Source organism: Pavona decussata, unplaced genomic scaffold, assembly GCF_977016875.1.
Source record: "Pavona decussata unplaced genomic scaffold, jaPavDecu1.1 SCAFFOLD_469, whole genome shotgun sequence".
Classification (NCBI taxonomy): Eukaryota; Metazoa; Cnidaria; class Anthozoa; order Scleractinia; family Agariciidae; genus Pavona; species Pavona decussata.
In genome coordinates this window covers 248,397-264,880 of record NW_028145807.1, presented here as the reverse complement: position 1 = coordinate 264,880, position 16,484 = coordinate 248,397, and the positions used below count along the sequence as shown (strand labels likewise).

At 38.2% G+C, this 16,484-nt stretch overlaps 2 protein-coding genes across 2 annotated transcripts; one reads left to right on the top strand and one right to left on the bottom strand.

Moving 5' to 3' along the window:
- Nucleotides 1-12,020: 12,020 nt before the first annotated feature.
- Nucleotides 12,021-13,394, bottom strand: LOC146450289 (uncharacterized). Its single transcript, XM_085100564.1, has 2 exons — nt 13,267-13,394; nt 12,021-12,756 (listed from the first exon to the last, which is right to left on the bottom strand). The coding sequence occupies exons 1-2, from the start codon at nt 13,325-13,327 to the stop codon at nt 12,377-12,379; spliced, it is 441 nt and encodes a 146-aa protein (XP_084956690.1). The 5' UTR covers nt 13,328-13,394; the 3' UTR covers nt 12,021-12,376.
- A 1,775-nt stretch (nt 13,395-15,169) lies between these two features.
- Nucleotides 15,170-16,241, top strand: LOC146450288 (uncharacterized). The gene has a single exon (XM_085100559.1). The coding sequence runs from the start codon at nt 15,210-15,212 to the stop codon at nt 15,951-15,953; it is 744 nt and encodes a 247-aa protein (XP_084956685.1). The 5' UTR covers nt 15,170-15,209; the 3' UTR covers nt 15,954-16,241.
- Nucleotides 16,242-16,484: the final 243 nt, after the last annotated feature.

The window sequence follows — 16,484 nt, the reverse complement described above, 5'->3', positions numbered from 1 at the left end:
TAGATCATGGTGTTGTACAATGTGAGTAGTGTTTTAAGAGGTAAGAAATGTCTTGCTTTGGCCATTATGCCTGTCATTTTTGCCACTTTCATTGTGACATGGTTAATATGGTATTTCCAAGTGAGTTCTTCATCAATGTATAATCCTAGAAATTTGGTGTAGTTCACTTGATTTATTGGTTGTTCATTAATAATCACGTTTACTTTATAACTCAATTTACTCTTTTTAGTTTTGAAAATCATGAATTGTGTTTTATTGACATTAAGAGATGGCTTATTTGCATCTAACCATAAAGATACCTGTTTAAGTTCTTGATTCATCATTTTATATAATGTTTCTAGATCTTTATGACTAAAGAATAAGTTCGTGTCATCTGCAAATAGTATAAAAGACAGTATCTGAGAGGATTTAGTTATATCATTAACATAGATCAAAAACAAAAGAGGTCCTAAAACAGAGCTATGTGGTACTCCACATTTTATCGTCAAGCCGTTTGAGATGGTCAATTTATATTTGACAATTTGTTCTCGATTCGACAAATAATTCTTGAACCATTCTAATACAACTCCTCTTATGCCAAAGTGTTCAAGTTTATATAATAGGATATTGTGATTTACTGTGTCGAATGCTTTTGAGAGATCTAAGAACACACCCATGGTATATTCCTTATCGTCAATGGCTTTTGATATCTTTGAAGTTTCATTGTAGCGAGATTTGTCGAACGCTTCTTCCGAAAACCGTACTGATTTTCACTTAGAATACTATGCTTATCCAAAAATTTGACAACTCTCTTATACGTTAGTGTCTCTAAAATCTTTGAGAAGCATGGTAGAACTGAAATCGGTCGATAGTTTGAAAATGATTCTTTGTCGTTTGATTTAAATACTGGTGTAACGACTGCTTTTTTAAGTTCAGAAGGGACAATGCCCTTGACAAACGACAGATTATATACGTGCGTCAAAGGTTTTACTATGTGTTTTGAAACTGCTTTCACAACTTTTGGAGATATCTCATCAAAATCACCTGATTTATTTCCGTCTAATTGACCTATTTCTGTCGCCACTTCGTTCTCCGTGATTGCATCCAAGAACATGGAGTTTTGATTACTCTCACCTAAATACAAGCTGAAATCCCTAAAACTTGCTGGTATTTTATTAGCTAAATTAGGCCCTATGTTAATAAAGTACTCATTAAAGCGTTCAGCTATTTCAGTTGGGTCAGAAATCGTTTTATCATCCTTTACGAAGTTATCCGGTAACTCTGATTGCGATTTAGTTTTGTTAATTATTTCATTTATCAATTTCCACGTGTGTCTTAAATTTCCTTTTAACTCATTAAGTTTGTCACGGTAGTCAATTTCTTTGCCATTGTTTTGATTCCGTTAAATCTGTTTCGAAATCTTTTGTAAGTTTTCTCATTTACTTCAGTTGGATCGTCAATATATTTTTTGTATAGCTTGTTTTTAATCCATTTAGACGTTAAAATACCTTTTGTAATCCAGGGTGTTTGACTGGCTTTGTGGTAGCTATTGGTATTGTTAACTAGACGAATGCTTTTATCAAATGCGTTAAAAAGTGTGTTATAAAAAATAAGTATATGCGTGTTGCGGATTTTCCTCTCCATATATTTGTTCCCATTTTTCACATTCTAGTTTCTGGTTTAAGAGGTCGAGAGTTTTGTTTGTGATTTTCCTATGTTTTGTCTTTTTCTTTGTTGTATTTTGGGTTAGCGAAATTGTTATTTGTAATATGGGTAGGTGGTCAGAGAGATCAGTAGAAAGTAAACCACTAGTGAAGTTATCTACTAGACTGTTAACGAAAATGTTATCGATTTAAGTTGCACTTCTACTTGTTATTCTTGTCGGTTTCGAAATTAGCGGGTAAAAAGAGGATGAAAACATGCAATTTAAGACATCATTTGAATGCCGACTTTCTTCAACTTTCAGTTGATTGACATTGAAATCCCCCATAATGTAGCATTTCTTTTTTTGTAAATCAATTTTTTGAAGTATTTCAGATAAACTTTGCTTGAACTGATCTAACTTATCATTTGGAGGTCTATATATAACTCCCACAATGATATTATTTGGTTCTGTTAATTCTACAAACTGCGATTATATTATGTCATCAACATTAATAGAAAGATCATTCCTTTCTCTGAACTGGCATGATTGGTGTATATATAAACCTATACCGCCTCCGGGCTTTTGATCACGTACTTTACCTGTAAAGCTGTATTGTGACAAAGAAAAATCATTTATATTTTCATTTTTTAACCATGTTTCTGTTAACTCTATTACTGAAAATTTATATTCTAGAGAATCAAGATAAGCGACTAGATCGTCGTGCTTATTTAAAATGCTTCGTATATTTAAATGTAGAATTGAGAAATTAGTCTCTTTATATGTCTGCATTAATCGTTTGAATGTTTCTTCGTCAAAATAATCACAGTTATCAACATGATGAATAATGTTGGTCACACTTTAGGATTTCACACACAGACTCAAATGTTAGAACCACCCAGTGTATAGCATAATAAATAGCACCACAGGAAAGCACTGCTCAGTAGCTTTTATTTGAATGGTCAAACCTTAGGATTTCACCCACAGACTCAAAAGGTTAGATCCAGCCTGTGTATAGCACCAATAGAAAGTATTGCTTAGCAGCTTTCATTTGAATGGTACTGGTCTCAAAAGCTAGAACCACCCAGTGTTTAGCATAATAAACAGCACCATGGAAAAGTACTGCTTAGCAGCTTTCATTTGAATGGTCCCAGTTTAGGATTTCATCCACAGACTCAAAAAGCTAGAACCACCCAGTGTATAGCGTAATAAAGAGCACCACAGGAAAGTACTGCTTAGCAGCTTTCATTTGAATGGTCCCAGTTAGGATTTCATCCACATACTCAAAAAACTAGAACCACCCAGTGTATAGCATAATAGACAGCACCACAGGAAAGTACTGTTCAGTAGCTTTCATTTAAATGGTCCCAGTTTAGGATTTCATCCACAGACTCAACAGTTAGTATCACCTTTTACAGCATAATAAACAGCACCACAGGAAAGTACTGCTCAGTAGCTTTCATTTGAATGGTCACACTTTAGGATTTCACACACAGACTCAAAAGTTAGAACCACCCAGTGTATAGCATAATAAATAGCACCACAGGAAAGCACTGCTCACTAGCTTTCATTTGAATGGTCACACTTTAGGATTTCACACACAGACTCAAAAGCTAGAACCACCCAGTGTATAGCATAATAAATAGCACCACAGGAAAGCACTGCTCAGTAGCTTATATTTGAATGGTCAAACCTTAGGATTTCACCCACAGACTCAAAGGTTAGATCCACCCTGTGTATAGCACCAATAGAAAGTATTGCTTAGCAGCTTTCATTTGAATGGTACTGGTCTCAAAAGCTAAAACCACCCAGTGTATAGCATAATAAACAGCACCATGGAAAAGTACTGCTTAGCAGCTTTCATTTGAATGGTCCCAGGTTAGGATTTCATCCACAGACTCAAAAAACTAGAACCACCCAGTGTATAGCATAATAGACAGCACCACAGGAAAGTACTGTTCAGTAGCTTTCATTTAAATGGTCCCAGTTTAGGATTTCATCCACAGACTCAACAGTTAGTATCACCTTTTACAGCATAATAAACAGCACCACAGGAAAGTACTGCTCAGTAGCTTTCATTTGAATGGTCACACTTTAGGATTTCACACACAGACTCAAAAGTTAGAACCACCCAGTGTATAGCATAATAAATAGCACCACAGGAAAGCACTGCTCAGTAGCCAGGGGCACCCAACAGATCGTTTCGGTAAATTATCTGTTCGGAAGGCTTTTAATCCCCTATAATTTTCTAAAGGGAATTTTCACTTCGAACTTTCGTGATATGGAAAACTTTAGGCCTAGTGTTTTCGGATTGATTCCTCGCGAAGCGAGGTTAATAAATTTGTCGGGCCGAAGGCCGCGCTCGGGAGCTAAGCCGTGCGAATTCGAGCCGAACATGTATTTATATGTTTATATATTTCCGTGAAGGTGTCCGTGCTGTTGCCTGGCAACAGTGCGCAAACAAAGTATGAATGACGTCAGACTGTCTGGCGTCGTCTGAAAAAAATTTGCATACATCGGAAAAAAAAAGCGTGCATGATCAAATTTCAACTGCAATGTTCATCAATATTCACTGGATACAGAATTATCTCTCCAGAATCTTTTCCCTTTCTTTTAGAAATCTTTTTTGTGAAAGATTGAATTGAAGAAATTACACGTTTTGTGGCCGCGGTAAAATAATTTTACGTGGGAAATAAATTTATCGAACACGACAGCGCTGCACGCCTGTTGTACAGGGTGTTTCAAAAGTTCGTGGACACTTTATTTTAATACAAATAATTGATAGTTTTAGAAATCAGATATTAATGAAGGTTTTCCAGTTTTATGTACATTGTTTCCTTTGACCACTGTTGAAACATCAATATCCAGAGTGCCCCCATTGTTCTGTATAACGTTTTTGAGCCGTTGCGGCATGGAACGAGCTAGCTCCCTTAGGCTTGCTAGCGGTATGTTCTGCCAGGCGTTGCGTAACCTTGATTCTAGTTTTCCCATCGTCTTAGGGATCGGATCTCTGTATGCAGCTTCGTCGATGATGCTCCATAGGTTTTCAATGGGGTTAAGGTCAGGTGAATTTGCTGGCCACTCATCTTTTTGGATAAAATTCGGGAGGTTTCTCTTGCACCACTGCTGTGTTGCTTTCGCCGTATGAGCTGGTGCGCCTTCTTGAACGAGGGTCGCACTGCTATTGTTTTTAAAAAGCTTTCGTTTTACAGGCTCTTCTGTTGTAGATCTTCGGCTGAAAAGAGGCTTCATTTCTCTCTCAAAGATTTTTGTGATGTAATACTCTGCCGTTACAGTCTGTCCTTGCGGGATGAAATGTAGGGAAGTAAGGCCGCGGCCTGTCATGCCACCCCAAACCATCCATTTGGCGCTTCCTTTAAATTGGTACGATGGCGGAACTTGACTCTCCTGTGAGCCCCATACGCTATCGTTTTTAGGGTTCGGAAAATGAAAAAGGCCTTTTTAAGGTACTCATCGCTAAAGAGAATTTTCCCGTTCATCTGCTGTAAATTTATGATATTTATAAGCGAATACTAAGCGAGCTTTCCTCTGGTTGTTGCTCAGAAGTGGAAGCTCTTTTTCGTCTCAAAGGTTTATCCTTTTCTTGACATATACCTCCACACTGTTGGTGCAGATCCAGGCAGACCTTTGTTCTTCAGTTGCTTGCTGATTTTTCTTGTAGAATTTCCTCTTTTATACTTTGCTTTTTTCTATAACTTTCTTTGCCGTTCTGTCAAGGACTGATGGTCGACCACTTCTTGGCTTGTCGTAAAACTCTTGTAAACCTGTAATACCACTTCGCTACCCAGCTCTTGCTTTTTTGCAGTATTTTAGCCGTTTCTCGAACAGATACTCCAGATGATCCTAGAATTGCTGCCTGTGCTCTTAAATAGACTGCATTTTTAGGGTTCATAATTAAAAATTATACCAAGACGTGGAAAATCTACAGTATGTAGTTGCTACTGAAAACAGACAAAAATGGCGGGAAAGTACAGAAACACACACGTTACAGATTTGTACCTTTTGACGGGAAAATATTTATTTCAACGGGGATTTTTATCTGACTCATACAAAAGTTCTGAAAATCGATAAACAATAAGATTTGTTAATATCTGCAAGAAAATGGAGAGAAATATAAGAAATCTGGATGAAGTATAGACTTTTTAAAATGTCCACGAACTTTTGAAACACCCTGTACATTACGTGGCGTCAGAAATAGATTTTTAACCGCAAACTAGCCTGTGGAACTACGAAAAGACCATGCTCATAAAAAAAATCCTATGTCCCTTTTAATCCCCTCATTTGATGCTACAGTACGAGTAAAGAGGGTTTTCCACCCAGCCCCAGCTTCGCGAGGTTTTTGCGAGTCACGTATTTCTAGTAAAAATGTCGTTTCGAGTGCCGAAAAAAGGTCACCTAAGATTTTCGGGTAGGAAATAAGGCCTAAGATTTTCGGAAAATGGACAAAGATGCCCTAGTAATTTCGAAAAGATACAAGTTGCCCTAGAATGACCGCACAGATAAAAATATTATAGCGCGCCCTGAAATGAACCTACAAAGCTTTAAAGGCACTCCAGATAGCCTAAAATAGCGTTTCAAAGGATCTGAGAGAAAACTGTCGTTGGGTGCCCCTGAGCAGCTTTCATTTGAATGGTCCCAGTTTAGGATTTCACAAACAGACTAACGCTAGAACCATCCAGAGTATAGCATAATAAACAGCACCACAGGAAAGTACTCCTTAGCAGCTTTCATTTGAAATGTCACCCTTCAGGATTTTAGGGACAGACTCAAAAGTTAGATCCAGCCAGTGTATAGATCCAATGGGAAGTATTTCTTAGCAGCTTTAATTTCAATGGTCAAAGTCTTAAAAGTTAGAACCATCCAGTGTATAGTATAATAAACAGCACCTCAGGAAAGTACCGCACAGCAGCTTTCACTTGAATGATCACACTTGGGAATTTCATCCACAGACTCTAAAGTGAGAACCATCCAGTGTATAGGATAATAAACAGCACCACGGGAAAGTACTGGTTATAGCAGCTTTCATTTGAATGGCCCCAGTTTAGGATTTCATCCACAGACTTAAAACTTAGAACCACCCAGTGTTTAGCATAATAAACAGCACCACAGGAAAGTACTGCTTAGCATCTTTCATTTGAATGGTCCCAGTTTGGGATTTAATCCACAGCCTCAGGAGACACAGGGGTAAGAGAAGAGATACAAGTTGAAAACAAAAACGTGTCAACGTACAGAAATTTATAGACCCCTGTTCAGGAACATCAACACATGTTTATTTTGAAGCTTCTCGTAACAAGTAACCAAGATCTAAAGTTCTAGAGATATGATTAGTTATATACCAAGTAACGCTTCCTGTTAATAAAATTACTGAAACTTAAACATTAGGACATGTATACGGCGCTTGCACTGAGTAGATGTAAGTGATAATCCACAGAAATAGTCCCGTGTTCATTACTTGAGTAGAAATTTTACGGTATGAACAATGCTTTTGCTTTCTCTTACAGTTTGTATGTAGAGACGATTAGTTACACTTCAAATGCTGAGCTATAACGTTCAGAAGTAGTAATTAATATTAACAGTTTATACGTCAATTTCGTCAATATCCTTCTTGACTGTTTCTCCCAGCTTCTCAATAACGTTACCACGGACTTTGCCATATTTGTTATCGTCTAAGGTAAAACTCTGAACTGCCTTGAAAAGGCCTATGTCCTGCTTGGAATACGTCATGAAGAAGAAGTCGTCGGACACATGACTAGCCTGGAAAAATGAACCAAGGAAGGCCACAGTGATCTGGTTATTCTTGTCAGCTACACACGGCATAATTTGGAAGTTTCCATGCTTCTCGGAGGCGCTACTGGAACCAAACAGAGTGATCGCGTCTGCAGGCTTTTCCAGGTTATCGATAGTTGCCTTCAGGACTTCCATTAAATCTGTTTCTTGTTCAATCAGGGCAGCCAGAAGCTCGACCGTTATTTGGGAAATCTTGAGATCAGACTGAGAAGACTGGTATTTCTCGAACTTGAAGTCTTGTAGGACCCATCCAACGTTTCTCAAAACGTCAGTATAAACGTTGCACCACTTTTCAGTGTCAATAAAGCGGTCGTGTTTCTTGTTTGCTGCCAGTTGCGCAAGCAGAGTGGAATACAGGACATCTTGTTTCTGTTGCCTCTTCAAGTTGGACGTAAAGGAAACCAGGCTACCATCATTTACAAACCCCTGTGCCTTATAATCTTTAGACGAAAAAGCAACGCCAACTGACCTGCTACTAATAGAACGTTTCTCAATTTCCAACTCAGCAACAAATTTCACTGGATCCATGGTGATAGATTATTGTCGTATTGACAAACGGGAAAAGTTAAACGGTCTAATTACTGACCAGAAACGAGAATTGCCAAAAATGGTCTTATCCTGACGCTATTGGTCAGATCATACAAAATAAAGTGCCTCAGTTCTCATCTAATCAATGATTTTATTATTATTATTATTATTATTATTATTATTATTATTATTATTATTATTAATATTATTATTATTAATATTATAATGATAACCTTATTATTTACAAGAGTAAAATCTACTAGATACAGTTTGATTTTATTAAAACCTGAGTGATTTTACAGTTTGCTGTCATAAAATTGTGAAATATCAACATCTCATATATAAAACCTAATTCATATGGGTTTGTTTCAGAAGATAAAAGAACAATTTCCACTGATGTAATAAAAATATATATACCCTATTATTATTATTATTATTATTATTTGTATTATTATTATTATGATAACTTTATTTTACAAAAATAAAATCCACTAGATACAGTTTGATTCTATTAAAACCTGTGTGATTTTACAGTTTGCTGTCATAAAATTGTAAAATATCAACATCTCATATATAAAAGCTAATTCATATGGGTTTGTTTCAGAAGGTAAAAGAACAATTTGCACTGATGTAATAAAAATATATACCCTATTATTATTATTATTATTATTATTATTATTATTATTATTATTATTATTTTTATTATTATTATATTCTCATTAGTGCTTCGGTACAGTTCAGTTCGGTTGATATCCCGCCAGTCAGGCATGACAAGATATTTTTACTACTATTCCACTGCTATTTCCATTTCCACTACCTGTACGTGTTAATATCAACAAATAAAATTAAGTCACACAATCGCAACTTGTCAAAGCCCGCCGAAAGAACGAACTTCCGCTTTACGTTCTGCTGCACTTTTTTGGTCCGTTTCATGCACATTGAGGCTTTCCGTTAAAGAAAAAAACAAAAAAACAAAAAACAAAAAAAAAACAGAAACACAAAGTGCCATGGTGCTGTCGATTCTACTAAACTGCGCAAATCGTATGCAAGTTCAAAGAAACTCCAGTAACTTGTCTTTACTTGATACCGATACGGTTTAAACGATAGAATTACAAGAGTTTAAGGCGAAGAAATCATTCTGCAAGAACGGATCGTTTTGTTAAAGGGAAGACAAATTCTGCTATTAGTTAACATGACTTTCTAGGAGTGTTTGGAGGGCTTCATGTTAGATTGTTAATTGGTGCTAAATAATATTTTTTAATTGAGAAAATTTTTCGTATTCCTTATAGGTTTTGCGGATGTTGTGAGAAAACAAATGGAGCTCAGTTCAATCAATGCTCCAAAAATGACTCGCACAACAACTTGGTCTCAGCTTCTTAGAAAACATGGAACATCTCGCGAAGTGACGTAAGTGTCATCGATTCCGCGAAATTACATTAATTATATCTTATTGTTTTCTTTTGTCGGAATTGCGAGCTGGTCTTCAAGACTAGTGTTATTTCGATTCTCCCATCACTGCTAACAGAGGCTTCTTAACTTCACGAAAGACAGGCTCTGCAGAGATTGTTAAGTCTTCACTGTGCTCTGTAGGGATAAGTGTCAAGTCCTTGGTGAGCATTGGGAAAGCTGTTGCTTGGATACAGTGTCAAGTTTTTATTCTTGCAAAGAAAAAGTAACAATATCATCTAGTCTCAAAAACAAAATAGGCTTTTCTTCAGTTTCTTATAAAAGAGGGAAGTAGATGATTCACAAAAGTGATGGAAGTGTCGATTCCGCGAAAGCACGTTGACTGTAGCTTATGTATCAGTCAATTCCAAGCGCGATCATCCCCCCCCCGGGCAACCCCCGGGCATTTGACCCCTGTTCGGCTCCACATAGTGGGGCATTTGACGCGAATAGAAACCCGACCCATCGGGCATTTGACCCGTCGAAAAAATGCTGGTCAGCGGTCGCATAAATTGTCAGAATGCTTACTATTTACTCGTATATTTTGCGTCAAACAGTTTTAATGTAGTAAGCCATTTAATACTACCATAGAGAAGCGTTCCAACAAATATATCTGAGATTGTTTTTGGCATGGCGGGGTTACATATTGCTCTTCGCTTCTCATTTTCAGTGGTATGTCCAAGTTCCCTCAAGCTTCGTTCTCCCTTTGCTCGGCGTTCGAAGCTCGACTTGTTGGCATGTCTAGGTTTCATAACATATTGTTTTTTATCATTGTTCTTGTTATCACACGTATTAGCAAACTTCATGTACATTAAATACAAAAGAAAAGCGAGTATCGGTACATATATCGTTGAACTCTCTGTTAGTTGAGTTTCATATGTGATGTTATGCATTATCTTTAATAATAAATTGTTTTAAATTTATTAATGTATGAATTTCGTTGATTTTCATATAAACAGAGCTAGCGAATACAAAAAAAAAAAAAAAAACCAACACGATGACTTTTCAGCCCCAACCAGTGGGGCATTTGACCTAGAAATCGGCCCATATAGAGGGGAATTTGATCAGGCATTTTTAAAAAAGTCAAATGCCCGGGGGTTTGCCCGGGGGGGGGATGATCGCTTTTGGAATTGACCCAGACATTAGCTCGAACGAACACTATCTTTCGATACTTTGTAGCAAGGATTACCCTGACCACCTCGAGATCTAAATTGTTTTAGTGTCACTTTCATTAATTACTATTTTTAAACTTTATAGCTTGAAATTTAATAGGAGGTTTTGCCTAGCCACTTGGCGGATACAGTTAGTACTTCATTGGTTGAAAATTACTCTAATTAAGTCTCGAAAGTGCCTAAATGTCGTATACTTCTAACGCTGCAGGCAGTGGTAGACTAAGTTCCTTAGTCGTTAATAGGCAATTTCACATCAAGGTACTCTGAATTGTGGACTGAGTCCTGTTCCCTAGACATACGTAGTGGGTTTTAGTTGCTAAGACTGCTTTATTGGAGATCAATGGTCTCCAGACAACAACTAAGAACGTGCTTCACTTCAAATACTGTGGCAAACACTTGTCTGTGCAGCCAGGCATATACTACTTTGATTACATAAATAGACCACAAACAAAACATGATATTGAATGTGTGTTAATAACAAAGTCGCACAACTTGACAAAGACAGGAAAAAGATTGAACATCCGCTTAAGGAAAATTTCTGTGGTACTACTTTATCCGCAGACTCAAAAGATAGAATCACCTTGTACAGCATAATAAACATCACCACAGGAAAGTACTGCTCAGTAGCTTTCATTTGAATGGTCACACTATAGAATTTCACCCACAGACTCACAAGTTAGACCCACCCAGTGTATAGCATCAATGAAAAGTATTCCTAAGGAGCTCTCATTTGAATGGTCCCAGTTTAGGTTTTCTTCCAGACACTCAAAAGTTATAACAACCTTCACCAGCATATAAAATAGCACCAAAGAAATTTACTGCTCAGTAGCTTTCATTTGAATGGTCCCAGTTTAGGATTTCATCCAGAGACTCAAAAGTTAGAATCATCTTGCACAGCATAACAAACCCCACAACGGGAAAGTACTGTCCAGTAGCTTTCATTTGAATGGTCACACTTTAGGATTTCACCCACACACTCAAACGTTAGATCCACCCAGTGTATAGGACCAATGGAAAGTATTGCTTAGCAGGTGTCATTGGAATAGTCCCAAGCTAAAAAGTTAGAACCATCCAGTGTATTGCATGAAAAACCGCACCACAGGAAAGTACTTCTTAGCAGCTTTCATTAGAATGGTCCCAGTTTAGGATTTCATTATAACCACCCAGTGTATAGCATAATAAACAGCAACAAAGGAAAGTTCTGTTTAGCAGCTTAATTTCATTTGAATGCTCCCAGTTTAGGATTTCATCCAGAGACTCAAAACTTAGAGTCACCCAGTGTGATAGCATAATAAACAGCACCACAAGAAAAAATTGCTGAGCATCTTTCGTTTGAATTGCCCAGTTTAGGATTTAATCCACAGCCTCAGGAGAGAAAGGGATAAGAGAAGAGATACAAGTTGAAAATGAAAACGTGTCAACGTACAGAAATTTATAGACCCCCGGCTTTTCAGGAGCATCAACGCATGTTTATTTTGAAGCTTCTCGTGCAAAAGGAGCTATTTATAGTATAGATAAACAACTAAGATCATACGGCTTTCGCTTCTTGGAGAGAAAGCCACCGAATTGAAAACATGCATATGATAGCTTTCCTACAAATCAGTGTCGTTTTGTAATATTATAGCGGCTTTTAAGTTAATAAGTAACAATTCAAAAATTCTTCATTTCTTGGCTTCCTGTTTACAAGTAACCAAGAGGTTAAGTTCCAGAGATATGAATAGTTTTCATATGCCAAGTAAACGCTTTCTGTTAAGAAAGTTACCGAAACTAAAATATTGGTACATGTATACGGCGCTTGCACTCAGTATATGTAAGTCATAATCCACATTAATAGTCCCGTGTTCACTGCCGTCATCTTGCTGCTTATCTTATGGGATGATCCAGAGGGAACGATTCCAGAATTGCAGTTGTTCCCCGTACAACAAGTATTTTCAAAATCGAAAGACCAGCTAACTGGCGAAGAAGGGCAGGATGGTCTATCGCTCCTTGTGATGTCACAGATCTGTCCTTGGGCGCCACATCTTTTGTAGAAAACAGTTTTCCTTTCTTGACCAGCGCTGCATGTCATTTTGCCTGTGACACAATTCGGTGATCCGGATGGGCATGTGGTTTTAGTCAGCTTAGAATTGCAATCTTCCCAGGACAATTCGCTTGTACAACGGCCACAACTTAGAGAAAGGGCTGAAACAAACACATTAAACCAAACTTTAAAGAAGAATCGTACATACTATCGAGAAAAATAGCTCTTTTCTCGATCCCTTTGAAAAAGAAATTACCTTAAAGAGAGACTGTTTTGTCCACGAAATGCCAGTACAAAACTCTAATCAGCGAAGCAGTTAGAATAGAATAACTGCGGCAGGCGTATTTTGCAGAATGCAGCATTTAACGCTCTCTACAACATTTAGCACTTGAATACTATTTAGGGTTCAACAGTGATTTTAAAGACGGTTAGCTAATGGTTGTTGTTATGGCAGAAATTTTACATTACTGGACTGGCTTTGATTCGGTGTTTAGCGTTCGCCGTACTGCAACATACCCGTGCAAGAATAATTGTACTATCTTACGACTTGAACGAGAGTAATTCAACGCACGATGAAGCAATAATGTACTTTACATACTGACACGTTTCAGTCTTCTGAAATGGCGCACACGGATGTACTGTTGAGTTCGTGATAAATAAGGTTGACTTACTTTCTCGAGGAAATGTGAAAACCAGGATGATATAGGACATATAAAAGTAACTGGTCGCCATCGCTTGGAATTCCACAACGCTTCAGATCAGTGCTTCAAAGCCGAAGCTGACGAATGTCTTCGAGACAGATAAAATGTCGGATTGTGACTCTTTGGAGGGCAAAAGTCCACTGGGAAGTCACTCTACATTTGACGGGGGAGGGGATCGTAAGATAACCAAAGATAATAAATGGAGGTGGAGAATGATAAATAACACACAAAGAACCAAAGTTCATTATTAATTTAAATTATACGTGGATAAATTCTTGCAAAATCAAAACCACTACAAATTCTCTTTTTAAAAGAAATTTCGAAGTCCACCTCTCTCCAAACTCAAAATGGGCTCGTCTCATTTTCTTAGAAAAGGCGGACCTAATAAAGTGTCGTTGAATCCGAGAAATTACGTTGGTTAAACTCTCTTGAACAAACAGTCTTTCGAAAGTCTGTAGAAACACTGTAGACTTATAGCAGTGAGCATCTTTTATAGAAAAAATAAACAATTTTCGCTTTAAAGACGTCGGGGAATAGGTTATGGCGTGGTGAACTTGATTGCTTTTAAAACCTAGCTCGAAATGTAAATTCTTCTAGTTTCGCTTTTATTAATTTTTTTTGTTTTCGTTAAAGCTTGATATTTAACATGACCGTTTGCCTAGCCACTTGGAGAATTCTGTTAGTTCTGCATGGGCTGAACATTATTCTAATTAGCCTCCAACTGGTTAATATCGTCTATTTCTGACGGTGTAGGTGACTATATCCCGAGTCTACCCGCGGCCATTTCACGCAAAAGTACTCTGAATGCAGACTGAGTCCTGTCCCCGGCTGATAGACCTAAGTAGTGGGTTTTACTAGTTAATACTGCTTTATTGGAGATCAATGGTCTCCAGACAGCACTAAGAACGTACGTGCTTCACTCCCAATATTCTGGGAAACACTTGTGTGTTCAGCCAGGCGTACATTACTTTAATGAAAAAAAATTGACCACAAACAAAACATGATATTGAATGTGTTTTTATAACAAAGTCACACAACTTGGCAAAGACAGGAAAAAGAATAAACATCCGCTTAAAGATCTATTGCAACAAAGTGCCCTTAAAAAAATCTAGCAAACTACCAAGGTACACGAATACGGCAACATTATGTCAAGAAACTTAACTTGTCTTTCCGTAATATCGAGGGAAACTTCAGTTTGTGTAGAGCCCCATTTACAAGCGCAAAAATATCGGAATAGCACCTTCAGAAGGTAATGTTGGAACCCCTCCAATTAGGGGCACCGGTGCCGGACATTGTGGCGGAAAGTGCCGTGTCGGTTCTTTTTTCCGGGTGTAAATGGCATTTAAGTCATGTTAGAATCTTCAACATTTATTTGTGCTCTCCTTGGTAGCGAAAATGATTAAAGCGACAGCAACACTCGTTTACCGAATTCAGATAAGGCAGAATTTTTAGCTAAGTTTCTTTATTGGGGCAATAGCTTGATTTTCAACGAACATTTCGTAATAACAGCAAGGTATAATTTCCACCGCGCTATCAGTAGACAAAGTGCATGCCACCAAAGTTCATTCATAACTAGTGCAAATATCTATGCACTGACGGAGCATCAAACCGAACTAATTTGAAACTTAATTTTACATCTTTAACTCTGAAAAAAAAAAATCCCTCCAGATGTTGGTGGGCAATTAAAGTCTTTCGGTGTCCCCCTGGGGTTCCACTCGTTTATTCTGCGCGTTCACTTTACCTATGGTCGAACGCTCATATAATCTGACCAATAGCGTGGTTTTATGACCATATTTAGTAGTTCCCGTTTCCTTAAGTAGAGGGCGTCCACTGTTCCTCTTTCTGTTCACAGTCAACGCCTACCTTCCAGAACGCCTAGCTTCGACTCAGCTTCTGTCTCCCGAGCTCTAGTCATGGCTTCAGTGAAATTTGTACGTGAGTTGGAACTTGAAGAACCTTCCGTCTTGCGAAGTCGCAGTTCAGCTCGCACTGCCGCAGCGGTTTCCGATGGTAAGGCCCAGGGGCTTGTCGATAATGGAAGCCTGGTTTCCTTTGCCTCCAATGTGACGGGCCAAAAGAAACAAGACGTCCTATACTCCACTCTGCTGGCGCAACGGGCTGCAAACAAGAAATACGACCGCTTCAATGACACTGAAAATTGGTACAAGTTTTACACTGACGTGATGGGAAAGGTTGGATGGGTCCTGCAAGGCTTCCAGTTCGATGAATACCAGTCTTCTCAGTCCGATTTCAAGATTTCCCAGATAACACTGGAACTGTTGAGCGCCCTGATCGGACCTGAAGCCGAATTGATGACAGTCGTGAAGGCAACTATCGATAACCTGGCAAAATCTTCAGAAGGGATCACTCTGTTTGGTTCCAGCAGCGCCTCAGAGAAGCACGGAAACTTCCAAATTATTCCGTGTACAGTCGACAAGAGTAACCAGGTCAATGTTGCCTTCGTTGGTGCCTATTTCACGGCCAGTCAAGTCTCCAATAACTACTTCTTCTTCACTTACTCCAAGCAAGATATCCATCTTTTCAAGGCAGCCCAGGTGTTCACCTTAAACGAAGACCTCTATTCCCAAGTCCGCGAGACAGTTATTAAGAAGCTGGGGGATGCAGTCAAGACCGACATTGACGACCTGCAGATATAAACTGTTCAAGTTTAACATGCCAGTACAAGTCCGCATTTAACAGTAATGTTTGTACCTGCCACTTGACATATTCTCATAGTATAAAAAATAGACTTGTTTCCCTACCCTGGAACTATTACAGTGTTAACAAAGTAAACTGGACTGAACAGTTAGGCGTAGAGCCACGGTCTGTGTAGCTAATTTGTTTTGGCAGCGGACATTTGTAATTATCAGATTATATTCGCCATGATCTGGTAGGATTGTAGTGTAACGCAGTGAAATAAACTATGAACACGTAGGCCGATTAAAGTTTCATTTGCTTATTACCTAGCTGCTTACAACTATTTGGGATAGATGAACAACACCTTTCAACCACTAGCTTTGCCATTCCATAATAGTTGAAACTGGTGAGAATAAAACAACTGGCGTGAAATTAAGTCCCTTACTTTGATGTTAATATGAACATTACAGGAAGAACCACCTTACATGCCATAAGAAATAGTACCACAGGAATGAACTTCTCAGGCATAACAGCCAGCACTACTCCAATTG